At 39.0% G+C, this 12,303-nt stretch overlaps 1 protein-coding gene across 1 annotated transcript in view; it reads left to right on the forward strand.

The window, feature by feature from the left end:
- CACNA1A (calcium voltage-gated channel subunit alpha1 A) overlaps nt 1-12,303 on the forward strand; it is a 132,248-nt gene that overhangs the window by 18,545 nt on the left and 101,400 nt on the right. Inside the window, exons 3-5 of the mRNA XM_072399471.1 lie at nt 5,011-5,102; nt 9,342-9,494; nt 10,290-10,480. Coding sequence (XP_072255572.1) covers nt 5,011-5,102; nt 9,342-9,494; nt 10,290-10,480 — 436 coding nt within the window. The remainder of the gene's footprint in view (nt 1-5,010; nt 5,103-9,341; nt 9,495-10,289; nt 10,481-12,303) is intronic.

The following is a 12,303-nucleotide window of genomic DNA, read 5'->3' on the forward strand; positions in this document are numbered from 1 at the left end:
ATCTCAACAACGGACATTATAGGCTCTGTGAAAATATTAATAAATCTAATTGCATTGGATTATACTAAGCTTACAGTAAGATTTGTGCGACACTTGAAGAAGGAATTAGCAAGATATTAATAAAAAAAGTGTTACTTCCTTTGTAGATTTTGTGTTCATTCTTTTTTCTCTTCATTCCCTGATGTTTGAATGTTGTGTTTAAGATCAGAAAAGTTTAAAGCGGAATAAAAGTCAAAGTTTCCCATCTGCTCCAAAACTTTTCTCACACCATTACTACTCCTGAGAAAGGAACCTAAATAATATAAATAACCTAAATGGTAACAAAAGCCCTGGTTTTATCTTTCCTAGGAGCCCAATGCCAACAGGAATTGTTTCATACGAATCCTTTCTACTTTAAAGAGAACTTAGGGGAATAGGAGATATACATCTAATTGCTAAGTAAACAAACCAGGAAGACTCTAACAGGCTATGTTGACACTGGTGGTGAGGATGTGGTGCTTTACTACTTTCTGGTGCCAGGGAGCCACTGCCTCTGGGGATATGCTACATGTAGCTTCTCCAAGCAGAAGCCCCATAGCAAAAGAATAGGGGTGACAGTGAGCAGTAATAATACTGCTTACTGCAGCCAGTTGTCAAATGGTCAGGCACTGTTTGCTTAAGAACCAATGCTGCGGAGCAAGTGACCAAGCAGCTGTGCCAGCCGTCGGGAGTTGCTCAGGATCACGCTGAACCTGCCCTAAGCAGCCAAATGATTGACCTGTACAGCTCGCCTTCCAAACAGGATAGGACGCTACCCATGCATAATGGCTGCTTCCAGCACTACTGTACTGAGAAATAGGGGTAGTTGTGTTTTTACACTGATCACATTACTCTAGAACAAAGACAGGTGGGATACCTATATGGGCAATAAGGTGTTGGAAGACAACACCTTATTATATGACAGATGTTAGTTCTGCTTTAACATCCCTCCTATATGCAGTACAGTGTTTATAATTTGATGAGCGTATACGTATAATGTAATCTTAGTATTTATTAACTGTCAGAGTTTTCTGTACATGGTAAATGATTGTTCTTGAATTCTCACATGGCATCCAATTAGGGTCAGCTAATTAGTGCCCCAATGCCACCAGATGTTACCTGCAAAACTTGCACATAAAAAGCTGGTTCTAATTAAACTTGCAAACACTCCCCTCAAACATTTCATACATAAATACTCGACATAGAAACAGACTTTGATAACAGAAAATAACTGATTTGTCCACCTACCCATTTTAATTCTCAGGCTGCATTCTAATCATGCTGAGTGTTCTCATACTTCATTCTAATTATGTTTAATATTATCACATGCTCCCTAACAGTAGTTTTTGATACTAAGCACTAATGGTGCTACTTTAAAAGTGCTAAGTATTCTCATACTGCACTATAATGAAACTAATGATGCTGAGTGTTCTGACAACGAAATGTAACACTGCTGAGTATTGAAAAGCTGCACTGCAATAATGCCAAGTATACCCATCCTAAACTCTAATGGTGTTCAGTGCCTTACCTCTGTGCTTTACCAATGCTGAGTCTCCTGTCAGGGCAATGCTGCATACACACGCTAGATAATTGTCTGCTGAAATCAATGGTTGTAAATGTCTCAGGGAACATGTAGTGTGTGTATGGCGGTCCCAATCAGGGATAACCATGGAGCAGCAGCAGGGTGCCTCCTGCTTGACCTCTTTTTTTTTGTTTTCCCACTGCACTCTGCACTGCACTAACTACAGTGGATCCCAGTGATGGTCTATGTTCATACTGATGTCTAATTATGTTCAATGGTATCAAACTGCATTCTTCTAATGCCGAGTCTCCCCAAGGAATGATATTGTGTTCCTATGCTGCACCTTTCTAACAATTCTTACAGTGCTTTCTGACATACCTTGCAATGGAGATGGTAATGGAGGGTAGATCGGCCCATTCTCAACCTTCTTAACATGGGGGAACCATTAAAATAACTTTCAGGTCTCAGGGAACCCCTATTATAATTACTATATCTACAGCTCACAATATATTAATGATCAGTGGGATGAATGCCTCTTACGATGCCGGCCAGTGGGAATAATGTCATCCTAACAGATATCAAAAAGGATCATTGGCACCATTTAAACTGATCTGAAAGATACAAATTGCTCATAATTCAAGAAACCCCTAGCAATCTCTGGCAGAACACCGGTTAAGAAACACTGGGGTGGAGGGATACTTTTTAGCTCAAAAGAGTAAGCAAATGACACAACCTGCCATGGCACCATTTTGCCGACCCTAAAAATGATCACACAAAAAGTGATTTATTAACTAATAAGTGCTTTATTTTGTAACTGCCTTTCCTATATTGTATTTTTAGATTTACACAAAAAATAATTTACCAGCTGGTTGAGGAGGAAAAAAGTAGCAGAGAGACTTGACTCTAAAAGAGGGTCAGTCCCTGCATATCAGGGAGTCATACTGAACTCTAGCAATGCCAAGATGTTCCTGCTGAGTATTCTAATTTTGTATGTTGTCACACTGCACTCTGCTAATGCAAGGACCACAGTGTGCTATATATTCTACTTTTGAGTGTTTTCACGCTGCACTTCACTAATGCTGGCAATTCTCTCAGCAAATTGTAAGGATGGAGCGTTTTCACTGCAATCTACTAAGGCAGTCTATTCTGACAATGCGCTCTACTATACCAGTTGTTCTCACAGAGTACTTTAATACTGTCATACTGCACTTTTCTAGAGCTAACCATTCTTACAGTGCATCCCAATGATATTGTGTTTTCAGGCTACTCTCTAGTAACGATGATGATTCTCACGATGCATTTTAATGATATTGGGTTCTCACGCATCATTCTATTGAATATGAGGGTATTCTACCCTCCAAAATCATGCTGTAGCTGATTTTATCCTGTAGCCTGTAGTCATGAGACAGGAAAGCTTCCCTGAACTGATATATGTTCCTGGAGGGGGAGTGTGTGCTGACTCATCTCTCTGCTGCATATGAGTTAAATGACTGACCTGTATGTCATTTTGGTTAATCATTCTAAAAATCTTAACCCTTTCGGAAAAACGTTCAGGGTGAATCACTGCTAGAACTATTTTATGTGGGGGAAGCTTAATATTGGAAAAAGATGTTACAGGGGTAATAGGACACTCAGGAGCTGGGTGACTGTACTATGATGTCACAGGGGTAATAAGACACTCAGGAGCTGGGTGACTGTATTATGATGGTACAGGAGTAAAAAGATACTCAGGAGCTGGGTGACTGTAATATGATATACAGGGGTACTAAAACACTCAGGAGATGGGTGACTGTAATATGATTGTACAGGAGTAATAAGATACTCAGGAGCTGGGTTACTGTAATATGATGTTACAGGTGTATTATTACAGGGGGGTAATAGAACACTTGGGAGCTGGGTGACTGTAATATGATGGTACAGAGGTAATAGGACACTCAGAAGCTGGGTGACTGTAATATGATGTTACAGGTGTAATAAGACACTCAGGAGCTGGGTGACTATAATATGATGTTACAGGGGTAATAAAACACTCAAGAGCTGGGTGACTGTAATATGATGTTACAGGGATAATAAAGCACTCAGGAGCTTGGTGACTGTAATATGATGTTACAGGGATAATAAAGCACTCAGGAGCTGGGTGACTGTAATATGATATACAGGGGTACTAAAACACTCGGGAGCTGGGTGACTGTAATATGATAGTACAGGATTAATAAGATACTCAGGAGCTGGGTTACTGTAATATGATATTACAGGGGGGTAATAGGACACTCAGGAGCTGGGTGACTGTAATATAATGTTACAGGTGTAATAAGACACTCAGGAGCTGGATGACTGTAATATGATGGTACAGGGGTAATAAAACACTCAGGAGCTGGGTGACTGTAATATGATGTTACAGGGATAATAAAACACTCAGGAGCTGGGTGACTGTAATACGATATTACAGGGGGGTAATAGAAGACACTCAGGAGCTGGGTGACTGTAATATGATGTTAGAGGGGTAATAAGACATTTAGGAGCTGGGTGACTGTATCAAGATGTCACAGGGGTAATAAGACACTCAGTAGCTGGGTGACTGTAATATGATGTTACAGGGGTAAAAAGACACTCAGGAGCTGGGTGCCTATAATATGATGGTACAGGGGTAAGAGGACACTCAGGGGCAGGGTGACTGATATGGTGGTAGAGGGCTAATAAGATACTCAGGAGCTGGGTGACAGTAATAAGATGGTACAGGGGTAATAAGACACTCAGGAGTTGGGTGACTGTAATATGATGTTACAGGGGTAATAAGACACTCAGGAGCTGGGTGACTGTAATATGATGTTACAGGGGTAATAAGACACTCAGGAGCTTGGTGACTGTAATATGATGATAGAGGGGCAATAAGCCATTCTGGAGCTGGGTTAAAACGATAATCAGGAGCTTAAAAGAAGCCTATCATTTAAAAACTTTTAAACTTTTATTGTAGACCTTTTACCACTAGTAGGCCAGTAAAGGGACCAGGCAAGAAGCATTTTAGAAGGGCATCAGGCAGCCTTCGTGTTTCAGTCATAACAGTTTTGCTTTATTGATGATACTGAAATGGTCACAGCAAGAACAGCTCACCTTGGTCAAACTGCATTTTAAAAATAGATACAGGTTTGATTGAGGTGTCTGTGGCTTGTGGTTCCTTGGATTCAGAAAGGTCCACATGTCTTTGATTTGCCGGCAGTGCCCAACCTTCTATTGCTGTCTGCGGTGATCAGTTTTAGTCATCGTGTCATTACAAGATGTCTGTCTGTCAGTTTGTGTGCATTGATATAATCATTCTAATATCCCTATTATATAAAGCCAGGATTAGATTATCCTGTATATTGGTATTATTTGTACAATAATCATAATTGTTTAAAAATAGTGGGTTCATTTTCTGATGATATACTGGCATGTAAATGTGAAATAACTTTATCATCTTCTATTTCCTGCAGTATCATTGCATCTACTGGACCAGAGTTTGATTTGCGAACCCTTCGAGCAGTGCGTGTCTTAAGACCTTTAAAGCTGGTGTCGGGAATCCCAAGTATGTAATATGATTATGATGCATGAGATATGCCAGTTGTGTGTGTTTTTAGCATGATCAATCTTTAAGATTGTAAGCTCTTTTTTGCAGGGTCCTCCCCTCCTCCTGTGTCATTGTTTGTATCTGTCTGTCATTTGTAAACCCTATTTAATGTACAGCGCTGCATAATGTGTTCCTGCTTTTTAAATACAGTTTATTAATAATAATAAACAGGACATGTGTGTGTAATAAAGTTCCTGGTTAACTGTATTGTGTGCAAGATGTATCCTGTAAAAAATGAGATATTTGATTTCAATGTCCCCATCTAGATGAAGATTTAGAGTGGAGTTTAGAGGTTTGATTGAGGGTTACAGGTTAGGTAACAGTTCAAGCAAATAATATATTAATCCTAACATTAAACGTCTCTTGTTTTCTCCTTTTGGATCCTTAAAATTATACCATTAAAGTGCTGGGTGTTACATCAGTTTGATAGGTGGAACAATAGATATTCATCCTACCAAAAAAACCCACAGCCCAATTCTATCTGTTATCAAGAAGATTGTTAAAACTAGAGAATATCTCTGCATATGCTGCAGAAATAAAAAGTTTATTTCTGGTTGAGGTGTTTTAGTTTCAGTGAAGGACAATCGGATAAAAGAGTATGGCTTATTTACAAAATAAGATGTGTATAGATTCACGAGGAAAGGAAACACAGGTAAAGGGAACATAGGAAAGGGATAGGAGAAGAAAGGGGTCTAGCTCTGTACCTAGCAGGTAGACATTCTCTCTCTCTCTCCCACAAAATCAAGGGTCTTCTCTCCTTGAACCACTTCCATCTGCATGTCCAGAGCAAATCACATTGTTGATCCATTATTGGTAAAGTCTTGTTGAAGAGATCACAAAGTTCATTCTTGTCCCAGGCTTCAGATTGTTATCACAGACCCCTCCAGCAGGACTAAAGCAATAGTAAACAGGTTTGGGCCACCAGGTGGTGAAACTAACCAATGTGTAATGATCCCTCGGGCATTCAGAAGATCAAGCATTTTCTCTGTTCAGCAATCCTTTAATGGTTGTTTCAGGTTCCGCATCTGTCCAAATGGACAATGATGTTTGTAGTTCACTTTCCAGGAGTTTCTTTTATATCCAAGTCACATTGATATCAAATGTTTGCCATTTCCAACAGTACTAATAAACTTGCTGTCCCAGGGTGACAACACTACTCCTACATAGGTATAGTATAGTCAGTGAATGTTGTCACACATCTAATGATCAATAGGTTGTAATCGGTTACATTTTTGTTCTTAGGTTTAGACACACTTTATGATTAGGAGACAATTAGGTTGAGGGTTGCCCTACATTGGAGTGAGGTTTAGGAATAGTGGTTAGATTAGGGTTGATGGCTGGGTTAATGGTGCATTTTTTGATTAGGGGTTGGGGGTTTTGGGTTTACTTATGGTTTAGGTGTAGAAACCAAGCTAAGAGGTGTAGATTAGGGTTATGTTAGGTGTAGAAGCTAGGTTACAGGAAAAGGAGTAACTAGGTTATGGGAAAAGGAGTAATGGTTTTGGAAAAGGTTTAGGATTGGTGTACAGTTGAAGTTTAGCATTAAGGGCTGAGGTTAAAGTTACGGCGATAGTTGAGGTTTAATGGTTAAGCCATAGCTGAGCTTGTAGGTTGGTACTTTTTCTGATAATAAAGATTGAACTAGTGGTTTGGTTTGGGGTAAGGATTATGGATTAGAAGTTTAATTGTGGTTTTGGGTTATGGTAAGGTTGAAGCTAATTTGATGTTAGACTGAGGTATAGGGTTGAGGGTCGGTTAAGGCTTGGAGCTTAGATTGAGGCTTGGCTAATAACTATGGCTGGTCTTTGGGGTTAGATTAAGTGTCATGGAATATAATATGATTTAAGGCTCTGGCTGAGTTGAGCATTTTAGGATAAAGCTATGGTCTAGGCCATCCATTTTCAACTGTTTTAAAAAGAGGGAACCGTTAAAATATTATTAAATCCTATGTCACATAATCCATGCCAATATTTCTTTTATCTACATCCCAGGGAAAATAAGCATAGAGTGCTTACATCAAGATTTCTTGACCATTATAACATGAGGGTACCCCTTGAAATAACGTTTAGGTCTTCGGGACTCCCTGTTATAAATATTATATTCACAGTATATTAGTGTGGGGTGAATGAATGCCTCTTACATTGCTGGCCAGTGGGAAGAATGTCACCCTTACAGATAGCCCAAAGGCTAGACTTTAAGGCTAGACTGAGTTTCAAGTTTAGTGTTAAGTTGAACATTGAGGTTAGGATAGGTTTATATCAAAGTTTAGGATAAATTACTCTGTTTAAGATTTTCTGGTTTGATTATGAGCATAGTGAGACATATGGGCTATAAGCCAAACACACATAGCTGAAGAAAGCATGGTGAACAGAGATGTAGGTCAACAACATGCTATCTGAAAGACCACCCATTAGAGTGTACATTACATAGACTAAAACAAAGGTGGTAATATGCAAAACTATCAGAGGAGAAATTATTCTGTAAAAGCATTTTATGTCACTCTCTCATACCTGCATTCAGTGTAGCAGATGGCTTGTGAATTCCTGTATATCCCCTGAAATAGTAGCCAAGAATTGTAAACATTGTGAGTAATGCTGCAGTGGTCCAGACCCCTTCCCCCATACAGGTAAATTGCTGCCAGGCCTCCACTGACCAAGCCATTCCTGTCACCGATGCAGAACCTGAAATCCAGGAAATGTGTCACTTAGGGGACGTTTGCCAGATGACCATATTGATATTTAGTCACCGTTGATGAATTAGACACGTTATTGTTAACGAAGATTTAACCCATTAAATCCCATGGAGTATCAGAGGAGATAGACAGAGGCTTGCCCATTATTGATGGATATGGTTTCATTTATTGATTGCTGTCTTACCACGATGGAGCCCCCTCATTTTATTACTGTGTGCAAGACTCTTGTGATGCTGGCTGTTGATTTCTCAGCTTCTACAACATGCGGAATACACAGAAAGCCTAATGGATGACACAGTCAGATGGAAGAACTGTATCTGGTACATGACAGCAAACAGTCGGATTCCATTCTGCAAAGCAAAACGACAGCAGAAGAATGAAAGTTTAAATTCTGCTTTTATGATCTGTCAGTAACCATTATTCCCTCATGATATGTCATACAACAGTGCAAATTATAGAGTCATAAAACTCGTTATAATGAGTGGCTTTTTAGTAAAATAAAATTCATTTTACGATGCAGAAGGTATGGAGGAACCAACAGACTCATTTTAGACAATTTTGATGCAATAAAGCAATCCATCCTTCCCCTTTGCAGATTCGGATTTACTGAAATCTGACGGGCACAGTTCTGCCAGCGATGTCCTAGTAGAGCCCATTCCAAAAACTGTCTGCGTCACCCATTGTTTCAATCTGAGTGTGCTCGGCCAAATACACTTCTCCCCAGCCATGGAAGTAGCCAAGCTGGGGACAACTGAGCTGGGCCGACAAAACTACTTAGGTATTTAGGCCATCAAGGGCAGCATTTTAAACAGAGTAGGGAGCAGACTAGATTTATGACACATTAACACATTTTTTTTTGTACTTGTAACATTTTAAAGCTAGACAAAATCGTATTATTGTTATTAAAAATAATAAACGGTATTTATATAGCACCAACATATTACGCAGCGCTGTACATTAAATAGGGAAATGACAGACAGATACAGACAGTGACACAGGAGGAGGAGAGGACCGTGCCCCAAAGAGCTTACAATCTAGGAGGTGGGAGAAGTATCACACAATAAGAGAGGAGATATGGAGTGGTGGAAGTAGTGAGGGATTAGGCGACAGAAGAGGATGGGTAGGCAAGTTTGAAAAGATGGGTTTTGAGTGCTCTTTTAAAGGAGCAGAAAGTAGGAGCAAGCTTAATAAGACGAGGAAGACCATTCCAGAACATCGGAACATTTACATGTTTAGCGTAATTGTACTGGAGGATTTTTGCCCAGACATACCCTTTAAGGTCCAGTCAGGCCAGTTATAGTGCTGAAGTTACAGTTACACCTGCATTGCCACCTGTTGGTGAAATCCTGCACTGCAATCAAGACACAAAATGATCATCCATCTGTCTGAAAGTCCTGCTGTACCTGTCCCCTTCAGGGTTGATATTTTACAGTGGTTAGGAACGAGTGATAATGTATATATATTTTTTTTCCCCAAAATGTATATATATTTTTTTATCATTGCAGGTTTACAAGTGGTTCTCAAGTCTATCATGAAAGCCATGATTCCCCTGCTCCAGATTGGGCTGCTGCTGTTCTTTGCTATTCTCATCTTTGCTATCATTGGGCTTGACTTTTATGTTGGCAGATTTCATAGTTCCTGTTATGAAAGCTACGCAGGTGAGAAGGGCTTGCTTTCTGTGCTTATTATCACTTACATGTATATAGAAAGAACTGTTTTTTGTACTATTTTAGGGGCTGTGTTGTGAAAATAATAGGATTTATTGGCAACACTCTTTTTTCTTCAGAGCCTTTAATGAATTAGACCTCTGGGATTTAAACAATGGATCACAGAATTGTATTGTTCAGAAGGGTCATTTTTCTAATGACCTCCAATCCAGAGGCACTCCACCATTAGGTCTGTAAGAATGAAGCCATTGCCTCAGAAGCCATAAAGCCTTGGGGACCTTTTAGGCTAAAAAGCTACAAAATATTGGAAAGTCTAAATGGGTTCAAAAAGTACATGCAAGGCACAGGCAGCTTTTATTGCTGAGTCTATAGAGCGGATTTTGCTTGACTTGTTTTCTGGTAAAATTGCCACCGTGAAAATAGGGATAGAAAAAATCTCTGTAAATAAACCTTGGATAACAGGAAAGGCCAACAGGGCTTCTATTCCTATTCAAAACCTAAAAGTATTCAGTTGGACATTTTAATGGGCTGCTTTAGAAAAGGGAAACAAAAACATGTTCCCAGGTACATTTTTTACCAGAATTTTGTATGTTGCAGAAAAAGTAAAATCAAATAGGGATCACTACTCATTTTCTGCTATTTAGTATGGTGATAAATACTGCAGCTTTTTTTGACTTGATTGCATTACAGCAATATTGTAACTTTTTCATGGTATCATGTCATTGGCTATTTTATTGGCTTGCAAAATGAATAGTTGTGAAATTTCTCTTCTATGTTTTTTTGCAGATGAAGAGATGAAGGTAGAGGGCCTGTGTGGGAACGACACATCATCGCGCAGGTGCCCCAATGGAACCATGTGCTTAGACAAGTGGGAAGGACCCAATAATGGCATCACACAATTTGACAATATCCTGTTTGCAGTACTCACTGTATTTCAGTGTATCACTATGGAGGGCTGGACAGATATTTTATACCATGTAAGTACAATTAATATACCAATAGCAACCTTACATACATTGTAGTATGACATACTCATTGACCACTCTTTCACGCAAATGTTCACCAGTGGCAAAATGTTTTTGGGTTTCCTTACTATCTCTTCTATATCTCCAATAACATTTTAATGGGATTCAAATTAGGGCTTTAAATAGGCCAGTCCATAACCCTTTTATTTCTTCAATATCAACCATTCCTTGTTAAATTTTCTAGTGTGCTTTTTTTGATCATTATTGCATTTGAATATTCATTTCCAGTTCAATTTCCAGACACGCAACCTCACATTATTATTAATCACACTTTAATATGACGTAAAATTAATATTTTACATAACAAGCTGACTATGGCTTAAGGCTGCAAAAAACACCCATATTATTTCCACCACCATGCTTCACAATTGGTATGATGTTCATTCTGAAATGCTGTCTTTGGTTTGAACCAAACATATACAATATTAAATGACCTATTGTCAAGCAACCGTATATTTGATTAGGCAGTTCAACAAACATGATTCCAGGTGGCCTGGTCTTTGCCTATATTTTGAAAAGCAAGCCATAGTCTGGTCATTTGTTCTTCTAAAACAGCAAAAGTATTTTTCTGGCAGGCATTCCATAAAATGCAAATAATATTATCTTTAACTGATTGTAAATGCATGTACTTTGACACCAACAGTTGTAAAAGTTATCCAAGTATTTCACAGTATAATCAAAATCTTTTAGAGACTCCCCTTAAAATTAAATAGTCAACCCCTGGAGTGAATTTGCCAGGAATGTCTAGTCTAGGACAGATTAGCAATCATTTGCAACCTTTTACACTCGAAGATTATTTACTTTACAATGAAATTATGGATTTGAAAGAATTCAACACTGGTTTTAAATCTCTTTACAGATTTAAAACCAGATTTACAGACTTCTTGTTATGGGTTCATAGAGCTTTTTTGATTTGTCATGGTGACACAAAAGACGTGATTTATTAAAGCTCTGTAAGACTGGGGAGGATACACTTTCATCAGTGAAGCTGGTTGATCCAGCAAACCCGGAATGGATCTGGTCCAGGATTCAAAACATTTGCCAAGTTTGCTGGATCGCCCAGCTTTACTGATGAAAGTGTATCCTCTTCAGCCTTGGAGAGCTTTAATAAAACAGGCCCAATGGTTGAGTGTTTAGAAAGACAGGTTCCATCTACATCATTGACACCTATCATGGGACACATTTTAAAGGTATGAATTTATAGAGTGTACAGTAGCAGCCTCCATATTTCACCTTCTTTAAAGTTGAAGTTCAATAACATTTCATTTGTACAACTGTGCATGATTTAATGGAAGGCCAAAGTTTAGTTTTAGCAAGGTCTGCTAGTACCATTAGACAGGACTTCAGTATGGGTTATGACATTTAATTTGGCAGCATTCTAAAAGATCCCAAATCCTTTATAACTGAGAAAAAACAAAGACCCTGCAAAAAAAGGAAGAAGCCAGACTCATCCATCCTTCCCACCACTCCTCTTCTGCTGCCTCTCTTTGTAATTTTCTTCATTGGCTTCCATTTCACCTGAGAATCAAATCAAATCAAATTCATCTCCTGTGTTTTGTCTTCAAATCCCTCCCCAGTTCTTGTCCCACTTACCTTTCTGACCTGATAGAAAAATACTCCTTTAGCCGCTCTCTTGACTACTCCAATGATCCACTAATGACTTCCTCACTCATAACCTCATCACACGCACAGCTCCAAGACTTTTCTAGAGCTGCCCCGACTCTCTGGAATGGTCTTCCTCGTTCTATTCAGCTTGCTCCTACTTTCTGCTCATT

The sequence above is a fragment of the Pyxicephalus adspersus genome, chromosome 2 (genome assembly GCF_032062135.1).
Source record: "Pyxicephalus adspersus chromosome 2, UCB_Pads_2.0, whole genome shotgun sequence".
Lineage (NCBI taxonomy): Eukaryota > Metazoa > Chordata > Amphibia > Anura > Pyxicephalidae > Pyxicephalus > Pyxicephalus adspersus.